Below are 27,845 nucleotides of genomic sequence, written 5' to 3' on the forward strand. Positions count from 1 at the left end.
AGGTGGGGAGAGCAGAGTAACAGTTGACATTTATCATGGAGATCTTTGAGCAGAATTTTGTGCATTACTGCATTCTCTTCACCCCCAAATTCCTCACCTATGTACTTAAACATTTACCACATACTGAAACTACAGCGTATTGATGGGCTTTGTCCATAATATAACTTATATTTTAAAATTAAGATTAACTATGTTATTTAACCCTATAAAACTGTTAGATTTTCCATTAAAAGTAATTTTGCTTATCTTCTAACACATATGCTATTTTTAAGAGTACTTTAAGATCCCTTCTAGATGTATTATAATATAAACATTTATTACATTACCTGGGGCTTATAAGCAAAACAAAAGAATACAGAGCATGTGAGTGCATGCTTCGATATCTAATGCAGCCACAACAAACAAGAGTGAAAAATAAACATCAAGCTTTACCTTATGGGAGGTGCCATTCACTGTTAGACAATGAAATAACTTTTTACAACAGATCATTAAACTATAGGAAAAAGTCCTCAGGGCTCTGGCTTGTGAGGTTTAATTATTAGCTTCAAAATAATTCAACTATCAGTAAACACCCTGCTAGTCCACAACTGTGGAAGTAATCTCTGCGCGTACAGCTTTGTTCGTTTCAAGCCAATTGTACAATGCAATAAGTTTTAGCAAAAATTTTCAACAATCCAAACATCTGTGCTAGAAACACAAGAGTAGAAATCAATAGCGTTCTGTAATATATGTTTTGAAATACTGACCTATTTTCCTTTACAAGAAATATGTTTATTCCCTAGCAAATGAAATAGGGTAATGGATTTGGGTTAACAATAAAAATGTAAAAAATTAATTTGTTTTTGGAATATTTTTATATTGAATGTTTCTATCTGATTCTTAATTTGCACCTTTAAAGAAACATATGTATTGATATAGCCAAATGAATATCATTCATTTTCCCCGGTTTTAGTCTATGGTGTTTACATTCATCTGATAAAGCAGGCACAGTAGGGAATATATAAACATGTGCTAATGACTGAAAGAAACTTGGTTTTGCTAGATGGTCTGTATTAGCTTTTACACAGATGCTCTATGTAAGTTACCAGCTGTTTGCAAAGAAGTACTTTTTATATTTCTGGAGCATGAGTGGATACCAGAAAAAATGAACAATTAATTTTCTGTATCATTGCCACATGATGAAGCCAATATGAATTAACAATACAAAACCAAACAGCAATGAATGTATACTTTAAACATAAGGGATTATCAGACTGCTGAAACATGCAACCACCATTTTTTATTTAAAATTTATTTTGGTAACGTGTGAAAAAATGCACTGGATTTGAAATAGATTGTACTTTTGATGAAGTATAAAAATTAAAAACATCTAATACAGTACCTGGCAGAGCGGGCTCCTAGACTAAAGCCCATGTATCCTTCAGCAGGCAGGGAATCATCTCCCAACTCTTTTAGATCCTGTGGCCCAAGATATTTGTCTGTATCGCCTGTCATTGCATCCTCACCTGCCAATATAAAAACTAACTGAAATCAGAAGTTACATGTAACATAAATGTTCATGTGTTCAGTAATTCATAATATCCTTCCACTACTTTCCAACAAGTAATCAATCACATCACATCCCCAGAGGTTTTTTTCCATAGCAGAACGTCAATGATCTACCATCTGCATAGGTTTAAAAAAAAATTATATACAAGTGGTTAGTATAAGGGGCCAAAGTTCTTGACACTATAACTCCACTGATTCAAGAGTTATACCAGGAATGAAGTTAGTCAATTGTTCTTGCAACCTAAGCCTCTCTCTATGGGTTTAACACCATTTAACGTCTTTGCCCCTTCCTTACAAAAAAAGACATGAAGCTGAATGAAAGGCAGGTCATTCTATAATCTTGAATAGCTGTTTTTAGTCATTATCTGTTTGCAGACTCACATTGAAGAGTGAAGCATGTTTGGACACTGAATGGAAGGCCAGGCACACCTCTTCTTTTGATTTTCTCCCAAACGTTTTACAAACTTGAATTAGTATAAGATTTTTCTCAATGCTTTTTATATTAATATATGCTGAGGTTCCTAGTAGTAAGATTATTTTATTAAGACAAAATAAATCATTTGTCAAGAATTTTCATTACTGTATATGATGGGGGAGAGACATCATGACTAATACTAGCATAGATTAGAGCAAAACATATCTCTAAAATATTATTGAATTACTATGAATCTGAAGTTAAAAATTCACCCCAATGACTGTGCTAATTTCAACAATGCTAGGTATATATGAACTAACAGCTGCTTAGATATTAATTGGGAAGTAAAAACCTAGTAAATTTGTGAAAAGCAAAAAGGAAAACTGAAAGTAACAAAAGCTGCTCTTTAAGAAGAACACAGTACGGTAAGAAAGGGTTAACAAACTAACTTGCTTTCACTAAGTACATCTGAACACCATTACATCATACTGAAAACTACATTCCAGCAGTGACAGAGCAGGTCTAAAATATGCCCCTTGTGGTTTTAGGATTTTCTTTACTGTCCCCTCTATAATACAGAATACAGAGCACTGTAGCTAAATTTATTACCTTTATAAATTCAAACTCTAACCCTTTTCTTGTTGAACACATTTTTGAGTACACAAAAGTTGCACAAAAGAGAAAAGAGTTCAGATGGTGCATTCACAAAGGTGATTGATTCATAAACCTCAGCTATATTTTTCCAATTTCTTCATTCAGTACCGTTTAGACTTTCCATTCACTTAACTCAGGAAACCACAGACTGAGCTCTGTTTTTAAACTACCAATCAATTCTAAAAATACCCTTTCAGCTACTGCTTTGCAAACGACAAAATAAACAGATCAACTTTCTACTGCAACGCAGCAACAGAGATTATTTTAAGTAACAATTTAAAGGCTAAAATGTTTGTAATATACCATAGAGCATGAAATTCTGAAAAAACAACAACATTAAATACTAAATTTAACTTTAAAACTCTTACTGTTTTGGAAAGCCATTTTCACCAGTCTGGTCTATAAGATTTTTTTCCCTGATGTTCCCAAGAATTCCTATTAGTCTTTAAGAAGTGATTAGGAGTTAATCTCCAAACCAGCACAAGCAAACTAATTCCTGTGGGTCATATTCACTTTCCACTCAACTGAGATCTTCTTAACACCTTGATCTCTTCGTACGTATTTTAAGAAATGTGCATCTTTGTCCTCTCAACTCAAATAAAAAATCTTTGCAAATATGAAACAAAGTGAAAAATAATGACAACTTATTTGAGGTTAAGATCCTTTTTAATCAGTCTATAGACATCCTTTTAAAGCTTCTTCTGATTGGATTAAAACTTCTTTGGCAAGCCTCTTGAATGGCGACATAAATGCAAGCACTTGAGTTATTTGTATGTAAATAGGGGTACTGCTAGGGTGTAGCTTTTCTGTAACTTGACACCAAGGGAAGGCTCAGAGGCTAAACATGTAACTCAGTACTGACTGGGGCTGCCCAAAATCAAGGAAAACGGAGCTAGGCACAGAGTACTCCGTTGGCCGGAGATTCCGGCTGAATTAGTATTAATGCGACATTACAGACACAGGGCTACCTACACTAAAGAGACAAGGGTACAGACACTAAAGTGTTGGTTGGATCAGGGAGTGCCACTGAACTGACAGTGATTTTTCAGATCTCGGCTAAGCAGGAAACAGATAGGACAGAGGTGAAGGGGCGGAAGGGGTTGCCTTGGAGCTCTGAAGCGGACTCGAGGACTTGGAGGAAAATCTGGTTCCAGCGCTAACCAGAACCTTACAGTGCAATCTTTCAGCCCCGCTCAGGGAGCAACAAAGACAAGTAGACAGCGATGGCTGAGGTCCGGGCTGCCTGCAACACAGAGACCTCTCGTCTCTGGTGGGTGGGGAGAAAGGAGGGGGAATGTCATTCTGCCACCAGGAGAGAGCCGCAGGAAACAGGAGACGGGTGGGTGTCTGGGAGTGGAATCTCTGGGTCAGCTGGAAAATTCTCCCCCGGTCTCTCCCCTCCACCCATTCCGCACTGTGTGTTGTGCTGCTTTGCGGTGTGAGAGGGAATGCGGCTGCAGCGGTGTGAGAGGGAGCAACATGGTGATCTCCACACGCCTCTGTGTGGGCGCTTTAATCCCTTTCTCTGCGCTGCGAGCACACCCGGAGCACAGCCACAGAGGAGCACAGCGCAGCAGCCTGAGCGGGGGCGAGACAACATGTGTGTGTGAGTGGGGGAAGGAGGGGGATCTGAGCCTCCCCGGCTGCAGCCGCATTCTTGCAGGCAGCAGAATGGCGGAGCAGGAGACAGGCGCATTGCAGGCGAAAATCAAACATGAAGGGTTAGATCCCGAAGCCTCCACTCTTCCATCAAAACACGATGCCTTGCAGTGCTAGTTACAGAGCCTTCAAAGGGCTTCATCAGTTGTGGCTAATCCTCAGCGTATAACCACATAGCTACAAGCACTTCCCCAGCCACAGCTCAACTTTTCAGGTCTGGCAAAGCCACCCGGACTGTCAAGCAGTACAAAGTCTCCCCTGGCCACCTGCTTCTGTATAAGCTCGCTTACTGAGAAGACAGATGGCCCCAGGAAAGGAGTTCGAATCGGGATCCAGATCAGACACTAAACTTTCCGACACTGATGGGGCGTTTGGAACCCATAGTTTGGTTCAACCCCACTATAGAGATAGATAGGGATAGCCACAAAGTTTGGATCCAGATCTGAATTCTTCCCAAATTCAAGGGCCCCATTTCCTTATTGGAAGGATTCAACTGAGAATGATGAGAGAGAAAACTGAAATACACACAGGGTCACACGCCCCCTCCCCAGATTTCTGCCAGGGTTCACACCAGAATGTGGCCAGCAGCCTTTCAGCACTGTGTGGGAAGGAAGGGACGGGAGCTGCTCCAACCGCAGGAGGGGGAGGGATCAGATCTGGGCTAAGCAGGAAACAGATAGGACAGAGGTGAAGGGGCGGAAGGGGTTGCCTTGGAGCTCTGACCTGGCCCATGTCTTTGCAGAGCTCATCTCTTCCTCCCCCTGCCCCAGGTGTGGCTGGAAGCTGCTTGTCCCTTCCTGCCCATACAGCGTTGAATGGCAACTAACACCTCTAAGCTGCTGCAGGCCACCAACAAAACCCAGTTGCCTCCTGTCCCCCGGCTACAGCACGGGCAGGAAGGGGTTAAGCTCTAAGGATACACTGTGGGCCAGGGCCCAGGGAACCTGACTGCCGGGGCTTCAGCAAACCAGGCCAGAGAGGTGGCTCAGCAGGGAAAGGAGCCTAGGGGATGGAGCAGCCCTGCCCCAGCCGCCACTCCAGGGCTTAGCTGATTTAGCTGAGGGGTGGAGAGGCTTCCCCATGCCAGTGCTGTGCAGGGGTTTGGCACATGCAGGGCTTGGCTCCTCCTGGCCAGTGCTCTGGGCTGGAGGGTCTTGGGCTTTCCCAGGGAAGCGGCCCAGCCAGAGGTAGAGGGAGAGAAAGGAGCCTGTTAGCCAGGCTGTTGGTGAGCTGAGTGCTCCGACCAGGGGCTGGTTCTCCACACAGCGCTGGGAGCGTGTCGCTCCCCACCAAGGGGATATGGAGGAGCAGCAGGGTGGGGAATGGCGAAGGGGCAAAGCAGGGAGAGGACAGCGAGAGGGGGAGCTTGTAAAGGGCGGAGGGGTGGGCCACAGAGGTGACACATAACCAGCTGCCACCTGGCGCCTGCGCACACATACCAGCTACCGCAGCTCACAGTGTGCACCCAGCACCGGCCAGAAACAGGACAGGGCCCTCCTGGCTGAGAGCTGGCATGCAGCAGGATCTGTGCTGACAGACCGGCAGGGGGAGTGGATGGCCCCAGCCTTGCACCCCCATCCCATCATCAGCCCCCCATTCACCGCTGGTGGACAGGGATCCGGCCAGCAGCAGGACCCACCAGTACTGGGGGGAGGAGAAGAGACAGAAAATATGGGACAATTTGCCTGGTTTTAACAAAAAGTCGTGACACCTACAGGAGGGTTTACATACAGGACTGTCCCTTTAAAAACAGGACAACTGGTCACCCTACCCTTATTCCTCTCTAGTTTATAAGCAGAGCTTTACTTCTGCTTTGTTATTAGGAAGGTCTATAATTATAAAATTGATTATTTGTAGAAAAAAAGCCAAAATCCAAAATCTGCAACTCACATACAAAGATTCTAGATCGTAGCCTGGTCACATTATACAGTAAAAACCCAGCACCACAAAGCAAACAAATAGGCTCATTTCATTCCTAGGATCTTCAGAATCATCAGTGCCGTTTCAGGAAAAATCTGCCGCCATCCAAGACACTTGTCATCACTGGAGAATCTACCAATAAGGCGTATGATTTTGAAGGTGGTCAGAAGCTCCGACAAATTCCTGATCTAAAGGAAGTCGTGTGGGAATATGCCAAGACTATTTCCCAACTCTGATTATAAAACAAACATTTGCTAGGTCAAACTTCAACAGCAGGTACTGGACATTAAATCTTCTTTACCATACCATCCTGTGATGCAGAATATTATTTGGAAGACAAACTTCGATCCCCTGATGAAGTAAAAATCTTTGCCAATGAAAAGATGCAACAGGTGCAAACAAATCTGAGCCTAGGTAAATCCAATGAGCCAGATTAACAACAATGGGATGACTATTTTCATGGCTTCAAGCTGTATCCTAAATAAAAATTACTTTCCTTTCTCTAGTATATTTTTTCTCTACTAGATGTAATGGGAAAAGTAGCAATATTCTCCTATCATTGCATTATGTTGTAAGATCTTCCCATGTGGATCTATACGATCTCTGTTTAAATTCTTAAATACATACCCATTTATGTAAATACCTTGTTTCAGGTTCTACTAGACATTACTTTTGAGATATGTTTGAGGAAAATCAACCAGGAATTCAGGCTTATGGTAGGCTACTGGAGCAGAGGGATCAGGAATACAGTTGACCTACATCCGGGGCCAGGGACATGAAATAGTCTATAACCTCTGTCCATTCTAATTTGTGTTTAAACTACAAAAAGAGCTTTACACTTATAAAAATATACAAAAAAGAGACAGTTACACTGTAACCACACAAACCATAATGGAGAAAAAACAGTTCATATCACTAAAGGTTTACTTTCCCCAGGAATTAGAGAAGAGAGCCTTTGGTCCAAATCTTGTACTTTAGACTTGGAAACTTTTCCCTGAGGACTAATAATTGATACAAACATTTTGTGCTTGGGAAATACAGAGTTACATCATTAGAGTTGGACAGTGATTTGCACAAAGCCATGGATAGGGGCAGTATGGAGCTGTATTACTCGTTCAGAAGCATTAGGAATAAACTCTACCTCAGAAAGCACAATCTCTCCCAGGTTGCCTTGTGCACCCAGGGGATGTGCATGTACCCCACGCTTAAGGATAACACGCATTGCTCCCCACCGGAGTGACAGTTCCACTTCACAAACCAGTGTGCAGGAAACATGGGACAAGACCTCACCTTCTCCTTGTGCTTTTCTGGATGTTGTAATCCCTGAAGGAAAAGTATTACTCTTAGATACTAATTTGATAGGTGCATTTGATAAACTTCAAGAAGACAAGGTGGACAGGTCACGCAGCAAACAAGAATGACAACTAGAAAAGGAAGTTGGGAAAATGGAACCAGAATAAAGGCATTGTTTCAGAGTTCAATGTATCTAAACATGAATGGGTATGATACACTGTAAGCAGATATGTAGTAGTACTGGCACAGAGAAAGGACTTCCTGCAGAAGGCATTATGTTTGCCAGATCGGCCAGCTAAGCCTACCATTGTCAGTATATATCCCCTTCAGAAAAGAAGTGAAGAGAAGGCATCCTGCCACTTCAACAGATGGACAAGAATGTCGAGATTCAAGACACCATTTGCAGGAGCTGTGTGTTAGTGGCAAGGAGATTTACAGCTGGGAATGTTGAAATGGCTCTTCTGGCTGAGCTGCAGAAACTATACTTCAGAGATTATCCTGTATCATTGCTAATCTAATTGTGAGCTGGATTACCTTGATAGAATACTTCCATCAGGCTGTATAGTCATTTTTACATCCAGTAGAATAAAAAAAATATTACATGTTGGACATGGTCATTCCAAAGAATTTGACACACTTTCTTTTAATTCTGTGGGAGACTCAAGTAAAATGGATGCAATAAACTCAGACAATCTGGCTGTGTATAATAAAACGAAGTTGAGATGTTGAAACCTAATCCTTTCTGGCTCAGATGACAAGAATACTGTGTTTGCAAGGAATATGAACTCAGAAGAAATACTGCGGATAAAATACATTTTCAGACAAAGTTATGCTAGGTGAAGTAATACTAAGAGATGAAGTATCTAGTGGAAAACAGTCTGAAGACTGACTCCCTCTGTGTTGTGTTACAACTTGGCATCCTTCATCTCTTCTTTCCAATTACACTACAGACTGAAACTGTGTTTTATGAAGGAAGAAAATATCATCTTTATTATCCCTGGATAAACATAGGTACAAACATTATTTAGAGGTCATTTGATACTACAGATAGTAGCCAGTTTGTTATATATTTTTCCCATAAAAATCAAGCCAGCTCCACAGGAAAAAAGGACAGATGACAAACCTGTTGCACAGAGGAGCATATTCTAATTTCTGTCCAAAGACCTGGCTTCACACAAGTATGAATAAATATGAATATCAAACGCCTCAAACTTTACCCAGCTGTAAAATTATATTGCATATGGAGCTAGACAGATTCCTTCAGTTCTCAATATTTAAAAACAAAAACCCCATCAACAAAAGACTTTCAGGAATGGCAATGATTTAGTCTCTCCTCGTTGCATCCTGTTATCCTCCAGTTCCTTCCATGTTCCCCGGGGGCCCAACAATATACTCTGATGATCTAGAAGAGTGTCTGTCCAGTAGTGTATGATGGGCTGATCTGTGTGACATCTAGTTACATCAAGATAGGAATCTTCAACATATGGGTTAGATCAGCTTTTTGGGAGTTTAATTGTTGTTTAAATTGAAAAGTTTGTCTGCACCTACCCAAGTCTAAAAAGAAAATGAAACTCCAAGGGCCAGCATAAAGAAAGAGCTTCATGCAAGTACTGATACTGCATCTCAGGATACCCTCCACTTGCTCCCTTCTCCCTGCTACAGCTTTAGCTCACCTTCCCTTGCATCAACTTTAATTGCCTGTTGTCAATTAGCCTTGATATGTCAGCAGCAGCAGGGCTTCTAGTTTACTCCACAAGGTTAAAATCCTGGCATGTGCCATGCAGGATGCATTCAATCTGTTGGATGTGGCTGCTCAGGCAGGAGTTACCTAGAGCCCTAAGGCAGACAATAGTTTGTCCTTCAACATCAATGACTGCCTGGGAATTTGAGTCAAGTCCATCCTGACCTCTACTAGCTACAGGATCCTAACCTAGTTCTCCAAGCAACTTCATGGAGCTTGAAACACAAGCCTACATATGGACATAACAGAAAGCCTTCACAGAAGCAAACAATAGCACTCAGGGAAAAATCTAGCTCTTATACGTTCAGGTTTCACTTGTACAGTATCTGGAATTTCTTTAAAAGTATCATTAAAGTTGAGTTTGCACATGGAATAGAATCTCCCTACATTTAAGTAAATTACTTATCATCTGAGGAAGCAGTTCAGTGTTAATTTTTCCATTAAGACGTACCCTGGTGTCGATGACTATGGTGGCTTCTTTTTTTGTACCTTAGCTGCTTCCAAGCATTTAATCCATGTTGGGTACAGTTTCTAAAGTAAGCATGTATGACTCAGGTTTGGAACATTTCCAGCTTTGGAAGGAGAAAAAGAAGAGCGAGAATCTTCTTTGTGATCTGGGTTGCTCCTAAACCAATCCGCCCTCAGTGGAGAAAATCAATTACACGTCTGCCATGTAAATATTCATTTATTGGAAACAAGACATAATTTGGGCAAACAAAGTGACAGTTTCCCCACACATTTGTCAATGCCCTTTAGTCCTGCCCCCATAAGACATGCCTAGTGTATCCAAGTCTTTTGTCTCTCTAATGTGGAGACTACCAGTTAGGAGGATGGGTGTTGCATGTGGGTATTTGCACCTTATGGTTTAGGAGTAAGAGATTCCAAAACTCATTGTCACCTGTAACTAGATATGGGTCTGAGCTGCATCTTGGTTCATGATCCAAACTTTAATTAAGTTAGGGATTGTATGGATCTGCAGTATTAGTTGTGCCACTCTCTGCTTTAATTTATTCAGTTTGAAACCAGCTCCCTGGAGGTGAGGCTAGTGCACTTCTCAACTGTGGCACTAGACTATTTACAATAGCCATTATTTACCTAGCCATTCCAGGTTCTTTGTAGCAGTTAGTCTTTGTTACCCTGAATGTATTGATTCTCATGATTTTAAATGGGTTTTTTGCATCTACATCCTTGGCCAGCACTGAAGATTTATGGGGGGAGGGCATCAAAACCCATAATTTATTATTATTATTTATTTGTTAACCACCAAAGGTGTGCTTGATGCTGAACAAGACACAAAATAAAAACAGCTCCTCTCCTGAGGAGTTGGCAATCTAAAAGAAAAAAAGATCTCTCTCTCTTTCTCACACACACACACACACACTGCACCTTTGAATGCATCATCATGGGTTAATAAAATATCTATTTATTAATCTGAAATCCTATTCACAGAGATAAGGTCTGACAACTATATGTCTTGGGTTCATTATATACCAAACTGATTGCTTCCTCTATCTAAATTGTTTCATAATCTATTTATATTTTTAAATTGGCCTTTTAAAAATAATTGTTAGTAAACTCTTCAGCTTGCCACAGACCTCAAGACTATTACTGTGAGTCTGTTTGAACTTTGCATCGTCTTTGCAGATGCTGCAACACATTAATAAAAGCAACATTTTCAGTCAAATTCTGAGATTATCATTTCATATTTGAACATTTCTCAAATACTGCATCAGTCTTAATTCTAGCACTGTAATATAACAAAATATTATTTCTTTCTTGAGTAATAATGATGTTCAGGTAAGCTACAATAATTTTGCACTTGAATGTGAAGAGTACAAATATAAATGATAGTCTAAAACTTTTATTTTTAACCACAAATGGAAAACAACATTGTTATCCAGTTGGAGTTATATAATAATGGGAACATCTTGGTGGAAATTTTAAAAGAAGAGATTCAGCACATAAATTAAACATTATTTCAACATAGTGACTGGCTAAAATGGCCTTATTTTCTAAAGTTTAAAATACTATAAAAGAAAGTAAAAATAAACATTTCACAAAGCACGGAATCAGGGAAGTCTAAATAAAGAGTTTGAGAGGAAAACTGAGACCACTGCTATAGCAGCTACTACTACACTGGGAGAAGTTACAGCTATCATGCAAGCTAATAGGAATAGAATGGGTAGCGTACAAAATACTGTCATTTCTTTCTTCATAATTGCAGAATCTCTCTTTGATTTTTTGATTATGGTCTCTGTGTGGTGCTATGGTATCTTCAGCTTTATGGAGAAATTCATCCAAGCACGAAGAGCAAGGCTCTCTGCACCTATTAACCTCCGTGGCTGTACAGATGGAGGGAGAAAGCAGGTGAAGAAGCCTCCAGGTGGGCTTCTGAACAGAGGAAAATATTCTTATTTCTATCCAAAGATCTGGCTTCACACAAGTGTGAATAATCAAACTCCTGAAACTTTACCCAGCTGTAAAACTATATGGCTCATGGAGCTAGACAGCTTCCTTCAGTTTGGAACATTTAAAAACAAACAGAAAAACCCCATCAACAACAGACTTTCAGGAATGGCATTGTTTCGGTCCCTCCTGGTTGCATTCTATTAACCCCCTAGAAAATAATCTGGGTACTGTGGAGGATGTCTCTGTGCTAGCCATGAACAGGCCAGCATAGAGGGGGTGATTGGGACCACAAACCACTGGGATGGTTCAGTGGCTCAAAATTCCCAGATGGTGTTGAAGACCAATGGGCTCTATTGCAGCCCCTATAGAGTTCACTACAGAAAGCCTGATTAATTAGGCCCTCTCTGAGCCACAGTACCTTCTCAGGGCTCTTCTTGGGGTGGCACAGCTCTGTGTCTGAGTCTAGCACTGTATCGGCAGTCATAGAATCATAGAATATCAGAGTTGGAAGGGACCTCAGGAGGTCACCTAGTCCAATCCCCTGCTCAAAGCAGGACCAATCCCCAACTAAATCATCCCAGCCAGGGCTTTGTCAAGCCTGACCTTAAAAACTTCAAAGGAAGGAGATTCCACCACCTCCCTAGGTAACGCATTCCAGTGCTTCAGCATCCTCCCAGTGAAAAAGTTTTTCCTAATATCCAACCTAAACCTCCCCCACTGCAACTTGAGACCATTACGCCTCATTCTGTCATCTGCTACCACTGAGAACAGTCTAGAGCCATCCTCTTTGGAACCCCCTTTCAGGTAGTTGAAAGCAGCTACCAAATCCCCCCTCATTCTTCTCTTCCACAGACTAAACAATTCCAGTTAACCTCAGCCTCTCCTCATAAGTCCCCTAATCATTTTTGTTGCCCTCCATTTTCCAGTTTTTTCACATCCTTCTTATAGTGTGGGGCCCAAAACTGGACACATTACTCCAGATGAGGCTTCACCAATGTTGAATAGAGGGGAACGATCACGTCCCTCTATCTGCTAGCAATGCCCCTACTTATACATCCCAAAATGCCACTGACCTTCTTGGCAACAAGGGCACACTGTTGACTCATATCCAGTAATGCCCACCATTCCCAATTACTGAATTTGTTGTGGTCCTACCAAAATGGGAGTCATCTTCTTTTAAGTACAATATAGTGTCTTATTCAGTGCAAATGTAACTTGCAGTTATGCGACATTACACTAAATGATGATTGGGATTTTATACTCTGAAATCTCATTTTACCAGGGTATGTCTTCAGTATCAAATGAATAATCCCATAATTCACTTTTGTGGAGGGTAGACACTAGAAATGTAAAATTTATACCTGATCCTTTCAGAAGTTATCTCCTGTTGTCAGCTGTTTCTTCCCAAGAATGTGTATATTTATCTCTTGGGCAAATGTTTAGTTTTTAAAATAAAATACTAAACCAACTCTATTTATGAAGCAGCAGCAGCAGAAAGAATATTCCAGAAAATTATTGGCAATTTGATTTTAAAATAGTGAAGCAAAAGATCTGGGCAAAATTAGCATGTTAGCAGTAACTCAAACAATTTTCTGAAGTACTCTGGTCTAACGTACTGATTCTTGCTAGTAGGGTAATAAGAAAAGTTAGTGAAAAAAAGAGATTATTTCTAAAGTTAGAAAATAAAATGAAAATGTTGAAGTTAAATATCACCGCAATACAAAAATGCACAAATACCTTCTTCAACATCTGACATATATTCACCATCACTGAGAATTTCAGGGGTGTAGGCTTTACGTACTGCATGATTTAAGTAAACAATATAAGTAAATATGTAGAGCACTGATATGTCAACAAAATAATATAATGTCATAACTAATAATTTTTTTTTGCAACAACGATTATCCAATGGGGCGGGGTGAAGAATTTAACAAACAATCTATGATACAACAAATAGAATTTTAAAAGTAAATAAAAATTTCCCTTTTTGCATACCTTCATCATCAGACATGTCAAGAACTTCATTCATAGTTTCTGGTACATTCATTTTATGCTTTTCTGTGACAGTCTGTTAAACATAATAAGATCATTTCAAAGTTCAGACATTTTCATCAGAAAAACAATAATTTATTGTCACATTTATAAGTTAAAATACATGACAGGCCACATTTATGATCTGAAATTAGCAGAATAAGCCTTTATTTTATTTTCTGCAGTTTCAACATGTAGCTGCATATAATTATGAAATACAGTACATTCAAATAATAAAACTACCTAATATTATATCAATATATTTAACTATATTCAAGTTCATACAGCAGATAGAATGCTCTGAGGATCCAAAAAATGATCATATCACATAAAAGAAACAAGTACAGTGAAAGAATTTAAGGCCAAGATGTTTGTAAAAATAGGAGCCTAAAGTAGTACCTTACTCTTTCTACAGTCCCATTGACTTTAATGGGAGCAAGAGTAACACAATCTAGCCCTAACCTATTAAGTCCTTTTCTGCTGTGTGAAGTTTCCTGCTTCCTGCATCGGACTATTTTGTGATTTTGGAGCTAATTTTCTCTGCAATATTTTTAAATACATACCTCATCTTGAACTGCCTATATTTTCCATAGTGACAACTGTAATAATATTATGGTAATCTATGATATTCATCAGAAAATTTTGCACAGAATGCATTCAGATGGCTGATTTTTACTTCTATCATTTATTCTCATTCAGGTTCAGGGAGCAGTATAAGAAGACTTAGATTTGGGGAAAGCTGAGTTTGCATGCCTGAAATCTTCATTTAAAGTAGCTATATATGACAAGATAGCTCAGAGCTGACCTGCTGGTTTAATAAAAAAGGGGATATTGAAACCCTACCGGAACCACAAACTTTGAAGTAAGAGAGCAGTCAAGCACGAATGATGTTTTGGATCCTACAGAAAAATCTGTACAGGTTTGGTATAGCTGTATCCAAGCCAGAATGCTGAGCGAAATTCAAAGATATGCTCACATTTGTGTTTCCACTTATTCTACCACTGTTATTTCCCAGTCATCAGACACAAAGTTCACAAACGATTAACAAAGTTTTAGGAGGAAAAATGACTGAAAAGATTCTGGTTGTGGTCTTTGATCCAAACTTTTAAGCTTGTCATTCTTCATTTACCTTTATATACTTTATTTTTGTCTAGCTTCATAAATAATTCTGTGGCAAGTTTATGTCTCTCTGGCTCTTGTCCTCATTTGATATAATGGAAGCATTCCTTCATGAGCAAAGTAGCTTAGAACTTATTAAAGACCTTACACTCATTTTGTTCTGTGGGAATTATTTAAGGTTAAACTACCAGCTTTAGAAGGTTCTGTCAATGCATGTTCAAAGATTTTGCCTCAGCCATGTCTATTACAGACTGAATTGTATGGATCAAAGATCATATACATAATTTATTCAGTTATTATTAGAGTTTTATTACAGTATGGGTAAAAAAAATCACAATACACTAACCCATATTCACCCTTTGTACCACCTTAAATGGAATTACAGCTGGGATAGATTTGGCCGAATATCCTCAAAAGATCTTTAAATTAGATGACTACGTGACAGGAGAATCTAATGCCCTCAGTAATTCAGATTCTATCTCAAAGTGCCAAGAGTCTACAATGCACCACACAATGTTGTTGGTGACTGATTACCAACATCTTGATTTTAATAAAAACTGTTTTCTGGGTTTCTGTGACTAGAGCTGTGTCTAAACTAAAAGGCATTTTGGGCTGTGAAGTCCTTTTTGTACCGTACATTTCTTGTAATCTAATTCACAATTTGATGTAATGCAACTTTTCTCTACTTATAGCACATATTAAATAATATATCTTCCTACCTATGTGACATGAACCCAACTAGTTCATTAGTTGTACAGTCTACGAATGAGCCTCCTATATTTGGAGTTCTCAGTGTGCAACAGTAAATATCCTTGTCCTACAATTATCTAGATCTCTACAAGCCTGAGCTTGAGATAACAAGTTTTTGTTTATGCTGCTCTCCTACAACTCTTTGTTATGATGTCAGCTGTTCAATAAACCTTATTCCTGTTGTAGAAAAATATTTTAGAATCTCCCTAGAGATAAGTAACTTTTAGAGAAGGTATGAAGAGAGGTGCTAAAAAGATAGAGAAGCAGTGGTGATTGGTGCTTATTATCCAGCATATCTAACTATATTTTTTTATTTTGAAGTTTATCTTGTTAGCACATTTTAAGACAGAGCAATATAGGTTTTATATAAGCTAATGAATTATAGAACACAGCTATGGAAGTGACAAGAGGGAAAGCGCACATGAAGTAACAAAGATAAAAGCCAGCTTTTGATCCTGAATGTCTTCTATATATCAACCAACTGCCTTGATAACAGGCCACTCACAAGGAAGCTGATGACACCACAGTTGTGAGAGGTGAATATTAACAGTTTTCTGTCTGCAGTGTGCTCAAAAAACAAGGAGGATGTTTCTTTCCTATTTTGTTTTGCTTTAAATAGTAGTTTTAGAAAAAAAAATTCACGAAAGAAATTAGCCAGCTTTTTCGAACCAGCATTCACTTGCTTTAAATGGTTTTTCTGTGGTGCAGATTGTGCCCAGCTAGCATGGTGGCTTACTGGCTCCCCATGACATGAATAGCAGCATGGGCGCGATCTGCACAAGCCACTACATTCTCCTCTCTGTGAGAGGGATAGGTGGGAGTAGGCAGAACAGAGTGGGGACTGGGCTAAGCTTTGGCTCCATCTCTCCACATGCTGGGTGGCATAACTGTGCCAGGTAAGTACCCAGAGCAGTTTACTCACTCTCTGGATAAGCAGAGTCACAATCTCCCTTCTGGGCTCCAGGGACAGTGCAACTACACACACCCCCTTACCAAGGCAGATCGTTATCTCACGATCTGACCCTTTGTAGCTACCAAGAGGATTTATGTGATCATTCATAACACCTTGTGCTGTTTGTGTTTCAACAAATATCCGCACAAGATGTCTCAGTATCGCTTCTTTTGATAACTTTGTACAGCAGTCATCAGTTGAAAAAGAAAAAAATATGGGAACGATTATCCACTTCCTTTACTAAGTCAAAAATATTCCTTTTCTTTTTGCGAATACAGACTAACACGGCTGTTACTCTGAAACCTGTCATTACGCAAGGCATTGCATTTAGCCGTATGGAGTGGAAATCTAGTCCACAGTATGCATCCGATGAAGTGAGCTGTAGCTCACAAAAGCTTATGCTCAAATAAATTGGTTAGTCTCTAAGGTGCCACAAGTACTCCTTTTCTTTTTGCGAATACAGACTAACACGGCTGCTACTCTGAAATAAGTCAAAAGTAGGAGGTACAAATGAACGTTGGTGTTTATCATCCCAACAATATCAATTTATGTAGGTACGGATCCATAGTCAAAGACAATAAGAGAAGATTGGTTAACAAGGGTCAGTCACATCGTAAGACAGTGGCCTCCAACCTTCTCATGCCCATGATCACTTTTTGAATTTAAGAGCAACCCAGGATCTACCCCATCCCTTCCCCAAAGCCCCACCCTGCTCACTCCACCCCCCGCCCCCCGTTGCTCGCTCTCCCGCACCCTCACTCACTTTCACGGGTTGGGGCAGAGGGTTGGGGTTTGGGAGGGGGTATAGGCTCTGGGCTGGGGCCAAGGGGTTCGCAGTGTAGGAGGAGGCTCTGGGCTGAGCCTGGGGCAGGGTTAGGGTGTAGGAGGGGGTGAGGGGTGCAAGCTCTGGGAGTGTGTTTGGGTGCAGGAGGGGGCTCTGGGCTGGGGCAGAGTGTTGGGGTGCAGGAGAGGGTTCAGGGTGCTGGCTCTGGGAGGGGGCTCAGGGCTGGGGCAGAGTGTTGGGGTGCAGGCTCTGGGAGGGAGGTCAGGACTGGGGCAGGGGCAGGGACTTATGGTGCAGGAGGGGGTATGGGGTGCTGGCTCCGAGAGGGGGCTCAGGGCTGGGGGTTGGGGTGTGGCGGCACTTACTGTGGGCGGCTCATGGACGGAAGTGCAGCGAGGCTAAGGCAGGCTCCCTGCCTGCCCAGGCCCCACACTGCTCCCGGAAGGGGCCACTGCGCCTCTGCAGCTCCTGGGATGGGGGGCACATGGCTCTGCATGCTAACCCTCTCTGCAGGCATCACCTCCAAAGCTCCAATTGGCCACGGTTTCCTGTTCCCAGCCAATGGGAGCTGTGGGAGTGGTGCTTGCAGGCAGGAACAGCACACGGAGACCCCTACCCCCCAGGGTCATGGGAGCATGCTGGCTGCTTCCGGGAGCAGTGTGGGGCTGCAGCCGTCAGGGAGCCTGCCTTAGTGGCAGCCCCACTACACCACCGGAGATCACGATTAACGGGTTGGTGACCACTGTCGTAAGATATTGTCATCACACTATTAATATTGTGATGATTTTGTCATTAAGCAGTGAGCAATATTGGGAGAACATACCTGTGATCCAGGAACCTCTTAGTGCCAACTGGCAAGGGGCAAAGAGGGAGTGTATACAGGGTACAGGAATCTCCTGTGTCTGGTGCATGCATTCAAGCTCACCAAAGAATGTCATGTGAGCTCTCAAACAAGTGCCGGTGTCACACTGGTCATCACTATTATTGCAAAACACATATATGGATACCGTGCAAGGAGTTATGTACATACACTCTAAATTATAAGGTCTGGGTCTAGGAACTGGTCACCAGCAAAGGTGAAAAACAGGTTTCCTGTCAGACAAAATATATTTGAGGCATTAGAGTTATTTCTAATGGGTTCACCTTACTTATACTGCCAAATTTAGATATCTCCTCCTTTTGAGGCTGGCGTGCGTAAGCATTTTAAAAATGTTCCTTAGACATCAGTAAATTCCAGCTTCCCTTAATTTACAACATGAATTTAACAACTATTTGTAGTCAGTGCTAAATCTGGAAAGTTGTAAATTTAACTGGATTAAAGTTGTCAAACAAGTGATCACCTGTTGCTGAGTCAAAAGTGTTTCTAAATTCAAAGGTATTCAAACTGGCTTAATCTGAAATGGCTTGCTTGAGAGAGAATGTAGTATATGATAATAAATCAGGCAATGGAAGCACTGGGCTTGTTCATAAAGTGAGCCTTAAGTATCTATTTCAAACATTTTGTGGTTCATTATAAAATTAATATGGCAGGACTTTGAGTCTGCAAACACTTGTCTATGTGTGTAACTTCACCCGTGTGACTATACCCTTTTACTTCAGTAGGAATACTGACATGAGTAAAGTTATGCTGATGTATGTTTGCAGGACCAGGGCCTAGATGTCTTCTTTTCAAAGGGACACCATCAATCTGAAATGTAGTCAGTTTCAAAAAATGAGCTCAATGTCATTTTTAAGCACTATGCCTGCCTCTGAATCCCTTGCCAATTTTTATTCTTTTTCAATCAAACTTTCCTCTTATTAAAAATGTTTGTCTCTCTCCCCGTTGCTGTATGAAAGACGCACACAAACAACAGGAGAAACTAACTAACTGATTAAAAGAGAAACAGAGAGCCCGATTAAAGATGAAGTACTGTCAAATGTAATTGAGCTGAAAACAATTGAGCAGTAATGTTTCACTCTAATCTTTTTCAGTTATGGTCACTGGCACTGTTACCTGAAACAACAGTAAGATGCTTTCAAACAGAAATGACATATTTAAGTTGATGGTGTACTTTTAACACTAACAGATAACACTGGGACTTAATCTTTTAATTGCCTTCAAGAAGCATCCCACAATTACAGTACAAACCCTTCTAGTGGTGTTCCATCCAATTTTGTCAGTTTGGAAGAACTGCTTTTAAACTAAATCATGACATTTGCAAGCCCCTACAACAGTATATTTTGTGCGCTACTACTTGAAGGTACTGGTGGGTGAGAGAGCACTGAGTGAACCACTGCAGGCATTCAGAACTGGGTCTCTTAAGAAGAGAGGAGATCGATGTTGGTTTCTGCTTGTTTACAAAACCATATGAGGAAAGTTACTGCACTGAGGCCCCAAGCTTGCAATTAGATCGCCACATGCAGGACACTGTGCCCATGCAGATCTAGTTGAAGGATTGGGACCCTGGTTATTTATACTGTGTATAAATATCAATTTATTTATACTGTGTATAAAAATCAATTTCAGTAAGGTTTTTGCAATACATTTTGGTGATATTTATTACCTGAATTTTAGCACTTTTTAAATAAATTTGCTGTAAATATGATTTTTTTTTATATTTGACTGCATACGGATGTTATATTACTAACAGTATGTATGGCCACTTTAACAATCAGATTGCAATCTCAGCAGGTATCTATCAACAAAGCTAAATACCATGTTTGTATAACTTTGTAGATTAAGAAAGTTATAATAATTTCATTATTGAAATATACTATACTTACAATTGTAGTCATGGTCTCTTCTGTCACGATCTTCAATGTGTCAACAACTGAAATGTAGCCAAGTCGTTTAGCAATGGCCAGGGCAGTGTTCCCATTCTGAGAATTGAAAAATTAATAAAAATGGATATGCATTAACAATGCTTAGCTATAAGAACAAGTAATAAGTTCAGTAAAAATTTACTTCAGAGTTCAAAGAAAATGTTTATAAGTCAATGCAATAAAAAGTTCCAGCAGCAGGACATGTAACGTTAGGCATTTAACTGTTTACATAAATGGCAAGGAGAGAAATAACCAGTACAATAGAAGGATTAAATTTTTATCATTAAATGTTGGAAAACGTCAATTTCACCACACAGACCCAAACAGATGAAAAAAAAATTCCATCAATAATAATGAAATTTAAAGAGAGGCAAAATAAGAAAAATACTTCTTAGACTTCAGTTTCAGGATATTTACTTCGTATATTTTGACATGTGATGTTGACAATTTGTATTTTAATGGTTATAAAGCTTAAACATTTTGAATCTCAATATTTACTGTCATTAAATAATTTTCATGGCTGTCACCCCCATAATTTCTTGTAACTGTGAAAGTTTAACTTGGTTAAAATAGAAAAAAAATGCTCAAAAATAAACATCTATATTATCCGTCGAAATAAAAATTGAATTCTGACAAGCCTAATTATATTCTCTTACGAATGCATTTTAAAGTAGTTGGTGTTTCAGGAAAAGTAGAGCACTAAGGTGGCTATGTCTCATAGCTGAGATAACAGGCTGGCTGTTCTGTTTTATTCATGCTCTCCCACTGTCCCCCGCCCCACATTCTTCTACATTTCCATTGTTGAGATGTAGTGACACAGCACTTTTTACCGTCGGGAAAGCATTGTCATGCTAGAAAAGAAGCCACCCACAATATGTTTTTCTCTTGTCCCTTACCACAGTGAGTTCATTGGGCGATGCGCCATTCTGGAGCAAGACGTTAATGATATGGGTGTGTCCCTGCTGAGCAGCTTGGTGTAGAGGGGTGTACCCATTCTGCCAAGGATGGAAAAACAGAAGAGTTTGCAGTGTTCTCAGGAGAGGGTTTTGATTTTTTTTTAAAAAAATAAACCAAGTGAAGGGAAAAGAAAACCTCACCTTCGTTTTGGCATTAACTTTAGCAAAGTGTTGCAGAAGGAAATTAACAATCTTTATGTTTCCATAGTGGCAGCCAACATGTAATGGAGTGTATCCCATCTGGAATGTTTTTAAAAAGAAGAAATATATGAACATAAGCAATTACCATATGTGAACAACTCTATGCATTTACTGACAATAAACTGAATATAAAACAGAAAAGCCCCGGGAAGGTTTTGTTTTGTAATGTGGAAAAACATCCTGAAAAAGATCTCTGACAGGTATGTGCTCTGTCCTCTTCTTATCTTTCCCTCCCCACAGAATACACCTTTTCCCTTCCGTATCCAAAATGAACCTATAAGGGGAAGCTGCCTTGCATGTCTTGTGAAGTTGAGCATATTTATTGTTGATTTCACAGACTTTTCTCATATGCTTAGACTGGTGCAGGGACTACCCTTTTATTGTGTGTGTGTGTGTGCACAGTATCTAGCACAGTGGGGCCTTGATCCCTGATTGGGTCCTCTAGGCACTACGGCAATACAAACAAATAATAAAAATGGATGGAATATACAGCCAACTCCATCCTGACCAGAAGAGCCGCTAGGGATCTGAGTGGACTCCAGCAGCACAAAGTAGTCCTATGGGAGGCAGAATGCCTGCTGGTGAATGTGAAGTTCTTAGGCATGAAGTCTAGTTTTTTAAGGGTGTGTCTACACTGCAATAAAACACCCATGGCTGGCTCATGTCAACTGATTTGGGCTTGCTGAGCTTGGGCTGTGGGGCTATAAAATTGCAGGGGGGAGAGAGGAGAGTCCCAGAGTCCAAATGGCTATACTGCAATTTTATAGCCTCGTAGCCCTAGCCTGTGTAACGCCGACAGACCCCAGTTGTTGGCGGGCGGGATCGAACTGGGGACTTCTGGAGCTTAGTGCATGAGCCTCTACCGCATAAACTAAAAGCCAACTGGCTGTTAGCTAAGGCTGAAGAGCAGACTCATTTTCTCTCTCTTTCTTCAAGTGGTCTCCGTGCCACTAGGTGGGACAGAACACCACACCCAGAAGGTGTGTGGGTTACACCTGGGTCACCTGACACAGGCCAGCCATGGGTGTTTTGTTGAAATGTAGACGTACCCAATGTGTTCTGGACCTTTTGTTTCAGAGAGCAGTGGAAGCTGGTGTTTTGTTAGCAGAACACCATGACAAACTTTTGCACTGATGAATATATGGATTTTTCTCCTTGTTGTTTTCCTACCTGACTTTCATTATTAATGTACAGTTCAGAAATGCCCACCAGAGCTGCAGCAAAATCCAGCAGCTGTCAGGGCATGAGATGCTTAAACAAATAAGGGAAATCTGACTCATGTCCAAAACACCTTATAAAATTGAACATAGCTAAGCAGTACATTTTTTGGCATGAGTTCTAATTAAGAACTAAAACGTAAGTCTGTCTCTATAAATATACTGCTCAGAAACAGAAACCTAAATGCTACTTAAAAACCTCACTTAAATGTAGCAACAGGGAATCAGAGTGTTCAATCTATTTGCTGCTCACCTTAAAAGCCGTTCAAATTTTAAATAACTTAAACGACATGTTGAAACATGTAAAGAATCGTAACAAATACTTTCATAAATAGTGAAGTTATACTGTAAAATGCAACAAATCAGAGAGAAGCCAAAGCTGCTGCCCCCACCATCTCTTCTCTCTTTTTCTGTCTTTTACTATAATGAAAATATTGTTAGTTGATCTGAAAGAGCTTGGGATTCTTACAAAGTGATAGAAATGATCAGATTGTACCTCCTAAAGCAATTATCTCCTCCTTTCTTATCTGCCTGCATCAAGACATTATCTCTTCTTCCTTAATAAATACACTTACTTCATTATAATCAGACTGGGGCTGCAATGAAGGACAGTTCAGAAGAGGGGCAACTAAAAAGAAGACTTTTTCAAAGTACTTTACAAAGATTAACCCAGTTGGCTGTTGGATAGGCGAGGATGATCCTCTCTATTTTACAAAGGAGGAAACCGAGGCACAGAGGTTCAGTGACTTGCCCAGATGCACTGGGAAGGGAATGCCAAAGTCAGGACTGGAATTCAGGAGCTCCTGCTCCCTATCTTATTTTCAGACCACTGAACCATGACTCTTAAGAAAAAGGAAAATAAAGATGTGAATGGCTCTGCATGGTTTACACTGAAAGTATGTTTCAGTGGTTGTCGCATTTAGATTCAGTCTTTTCTTCATATCAATTTAAATTAGTCTCCAACATGTCCATTTTAAACAAAAGGTGCCTAATGGCCTATCTTAAAACATCCTGGGGGAATATTAGATGTGCCAATTACTGTAAAATATGGTGTGTGTATTTACATGCCTTTACTTCAGTGAATCATAAATCAGGTAACATGTAAAGAATATAAAGAAACTACTAAGTAGACTATTTAATTAAGTACTACTTTAAATTTACCCACTGCGAATGGTAAATGTCAAGATTTTAATGGCACCCACTATTGTACCTCTGTAAGCTGCTAGCAGAACAATTACCTACACGACTTCTTTCTCGCTGGCTCTTTTCTCACTGCTGACTAGCTAGCAATTTGAATCAGAGACCAGGTACAGTACTAACTCTGGAAGACTTTCTTTTTGTCCCTTTTGAAGTGTGTGGGGTAGGGGAAAGAACAGAGGGAAGTTTTTGAACTCCGAATGACCTCCACCCCCATTTATTTCCTTTCTACTATTTTCCCCTTGGAGGCCTCAAAGCACAGCTATCTTGTGTCCCAGAAATGACTGCCAAATACAGCTCTCACTAAAGCCATTAATGCTGTTTTTCCTATCAAGCATGGGGAAGGGAGGTGGGTTCACTGCAGAGTGACATGAGGTACTTCTTCCCTCCCCTCTGGGGTTCAGCATGGTGCCGTGGTGGCAATCTCAGCACCTGCCAGCCTGGGAGGAAAACACTGAACTCTGAACCCTATGTGGCAGCATATTGTGCCGCCACTAGACCACTGGGCCACCCTGGAAGATTTTCTCTTAAGTTTCCAGTACCTTGTGGTTACATTGTGTCATGTTTTATCATGCTCCATGTGCTATACAATGTAGTGCCGCCATCAGCAAAGACAGGATGATGTGACAAGACAACATGGAACACAAATGAATACATTGGACATTTTAGAATGAAGTTTCTTTCCGTTAGCAAGCAGCTTTCATAGCAATAGGCAACAATGTCCACAATAATTGTGCTGGGTCAAAACACAAAATTAAAACTAATTACTGAGATGCCTACTTAAACCCGAGACCCAAAGAGAATAGCCTCTATTTCCCAGCTACAGTATGAACTCCAATACCAAATGGCTTTCAGTCTGGCAGTTATCTAAATTTATATTTACAGTATTTCTTGACTTCCTTATTGCAGATGGATATCCTGTTGAGATTTCTGAATCATGCCAACTGGCAGATTACACAGTTTGCTTACACAGCCAAACAAGGGTAGAGAGCAAGAAAGCAATTCTCACTGCTACCTGGATTCCCCATTCTGGGTTCTCAGAACATTGTAGATGAGTAAACAGGAGGCTAAACATGTTTGTTTTGTTAACAAGTTTTAAACTATAGAAACATCATATGCAGATGCATCTTGATTTTAAACGAATATTTACTGGCATAAGCTTCCTGGAACTTAGCAGACTTACCAGTCAATAATATCTTATTTCAGAAAATTAGGATTTTTTTAATGCAGCTCCTATTTTTGTTACCTCATGGTAATCAATTGATTACATTGCTTCTAGTCAGTTTAAGAATGGACAGCAACATGGGGGATAACAGATGGGGAGTGCTTCTCAAAAGCAGAAAGAATAGGTGTCAAAAATTAACCCAGAAATATTGGACTTTTAATTCTATATTATGGTATTGAAACAAACATCTATTCCCCCTCCTTTTTGGGAGGAGAAAAGTATCAAAAACCCCATGTAGTGGGTATCTTTTCAATATCCTTCATTTTCCCTTGTAGTAACAATAAATCCTAACAGCTTGAATTATTACATCTCTCTTCATGCTGACTCTCAAGCTGCTCTGTTTTTTTCTGCTGTTGCCGTCAGACGCTGAAGATAGAGGGAGAGCTAAGAAATGAACACAGAACAATCGAATAGAGTTTCACTGATGTCTTTGATTAGGCTGAAAACTCCTCTAGATCCAGACACCACAAATCCAATGAGACCTTGATTCAGCAAAGCACACAAGCACTTCTTTAAGTTTAAGCATGTTTAAGTGCTTTACTAAATCAAGGTTTAACTGCATAAAGTATCTCGCAAAGGCCAACTATTAATTTTATTGAGGGGTTGGAAATTTCTACTGCAATGGCCACTAGACAGTTTAACATGCATCTAAAAACTGTGGTAGTAATCGATAATATGATAGATAATATGCAATAAAGATTCATTTCAATAATCGTGATTAAGCATTTCAAGCACTCTTTCCAACATCCCACTATTTCTCTGTTCCCTTTTCCTTTTAATACTAAAATTGCTTATTATTATAATTAAACATAAAATTGTGATTTTTTTTCTTCGTGCTTGTGAAAGGTACTGAACACTTTTAGTTAGCAACAAAAGAGGTATATCGGCAGTACAACTTTTCCCACACTGTCCAGCCTCTGCCCTGACCTGGAAGGTACAATTCAGGGAGTAAGAGAGTAAGAAATGATCACCATCATTTATCAATCCTTGATAAGAATACTACCAAGGGTACAAATACAGCCACTTTAGTGTTGGCTTTATTATCCGGACTCTTTCCTATCAGGAACTAGAGTGAGACAATCAATTTTTGTCATATGGGTCCAACAGCCAGCACACAGTAACAATTTTCAATAACTAATGGTCTGTGCTAGCTTCAAACAGGCAACACTGAGAGGAAAGCTCCAAATCCCAGCACCAATCCCTTCGGCAATCCAGTATCTGGTTTTATTTTCTCAGGCTAGCTCTGTAAATTATACATTAAAACAACACTAGCCACTGTGGAACAGCCAAATAATAATGAACTTCAAAAGGGCATTAACCCTCTTGTCAGTGTTCAGCATTATGGCCATACTAGGAAAGCAAGATAATACATATATGTAATCAACACACACAGTTATTATATATCTGGAAATGTAAGTACTGAAGGAAAAACTCTCAAGCCCCAAGTCTAGAATTAAGGTCTTGATCCAGCAAGGTTCTTAACCATGTACCTAACTATAAGCAGGAGTGGTTCAATTGACTTCAGTGGCTACTAAAGTCATGCACAGGTACTTTGCTGATTCAGGGCCTACATTCCCAGCAATTCAAACACAGAAAAGAAAAGCTGCTGGTGCTGGAAATGAAAAAAAATCTGCTTTTGCTGTTGGATTCCAAAGTTGTCCTCTGTGAATAGTGAGTTGCATCTTAAAGCTCTCTAACTGTGGCAGGGTCTGGAGCAGCTGACATGAAGTGGCTGGTTGGTTGGTGCTGTGTGTGTGTGTGTGTGTGTGTGTGTGTGTGTGTGTGTGTGTGTGTGTGTGTGTGTGTGTGTGTGTGGATTGGATTTGCTGGGACTAGTTTTACTCCACTGCCTTCTAAAGAATCACTCCTGATGTACACTGGTGGCTGTGAACTACACAGATCCAAGGTTTTGAAAAAGTTTTAGGGTATGTCTACACTAGAGCGGGTGGTGTTATTTGCAGCTCATACAGATATACCTGTGCTAGCTTTTATTGAATCTAAAAACGTAAGTGCAGACACAATGGTGTGAGCAGCAGTAGTGGCTAAACACCTGAATACGTACTGAGGGTTTCATTTGGGATTGTACCTGGGGTAGCTAGCCCCTCTCACTATTTGCACTGCTGCACCTACACTTCTAATTTTAGCACTAGTGTAGCAGGTATGTCTATTTAAGCTGGAAATCTCTGCCCAGCTCCAGTGTAGGCATATTCAGATGCAGAACGAAGGGTGAAGAAAAGCAAGACAAAGGAGGTGGGGGTGAAAATAGTCTGAACAAGCACATTTTTTAATACTATTAAAGGACCCTCATTTTCTGAAGGGTATTTGGAAATGTGTGCTTTACCAGTATTCCATTTTTGCATTGCATTCCCTTTTAAAGAACATAACGTAAGAATGGCCATAATGGGTCAGACCAGTGGTCTATATAACCCGGTATCCTGTCTTCTGACAGTGGCCAATTCCAGAGGCTTCAGAGGGAATGAACAGAACAGGGCAATTATTGAGTGATCTATCCCCTGACATCCACTCCCAGCTTCTGGAAGTTAGAAGCTTAGGACACCCAGGACTTGGGCTTGCATCCCTGACCATCCTGGCTAATAGCCATTGAGGGATCTATTCCCCAGGAACTTCTCTAATTCTTTTGTGAATCCATTGGAGTTTTGGCCTTCACAACATCCCCTGGCAATGAGCCCCGCAGGTTGACTGTGCACTGTGTGAAGCAGTTCTTCCTTTTGTTTGTTTTAAACCTGCTGCCTAGTTATTTCATTGGATAACCCCTGGTTCTTGTGTTATGTGAAGGAGTAAATAATACTTCCCAATTAATTTTCTCCACACCTTTCATGATTCTGTAGACCTCTATCATATCCCTCCTTAGTCATCTCTTTTCCAAGAGGAAAAGTTTCGTTGTTTTTTCTCTCTCTTCATATGGAAGCTTTTCCATACCCCTAATAATTTTTGTTGCCCTTCTGAGTATC

The 27,845-nt window shown here is 40.3% G+C and overlaps 1 protein-coding gene across 2 annotated transcripts in view; it reads right to left on the reverse strand.

Annotated features, from left to right (window-relative positions):
* Positions 1 to 27,845, reverse strand: part of ANK3 (ankyrin 3) — a 455,299-nt gene that overhangs the window by 84,744 nt on the left and 342,710 nt on the right. For both annotated transcript variants that reach the window (XM_084635421.1, XM_084635422.1), the window contains exons 19-23: positions 21,175 to 21,273; positions 20,974 to 21,072; positions 20,039 to 20,134; positions 13,635 to 13,707; positions 1,382 to 1,505 (exon numbers count right to left, since the gene is read on the reverse strand). In XM_084635421.1, the coding sequence (XP_084491547.1) occupies positions 1,382 to 1,505; positions 13,635 to 13,707; positions 20,039 to 20,134; positions 20,974 to 21,072; positions 21,175 to 21,273 (491 nt within the window). The remainder of the gene's footprint in view (positions 1 to 1,381; positions 1,506 to 13,634; positions 13,708 to 20,038; positions 20,135 to 20,973; positions 21,073 to 21,174; positions 21,274 to 27,845) is intronic.

This window comes from Lepidochelys olivacea (assembly GCF_965140295.1).
Source record: "Lepidochelys olivacea isolate rLepOli2 genome assembly, chromosome: 7".
In the NCBI taxonomy this organism is placed as follows: domain Eukaryota; kingdom Metazoa; phylum Chordata; order Testudines; family Cheloniidae; genus Lepidochelys; species Lepidochelys olivacea.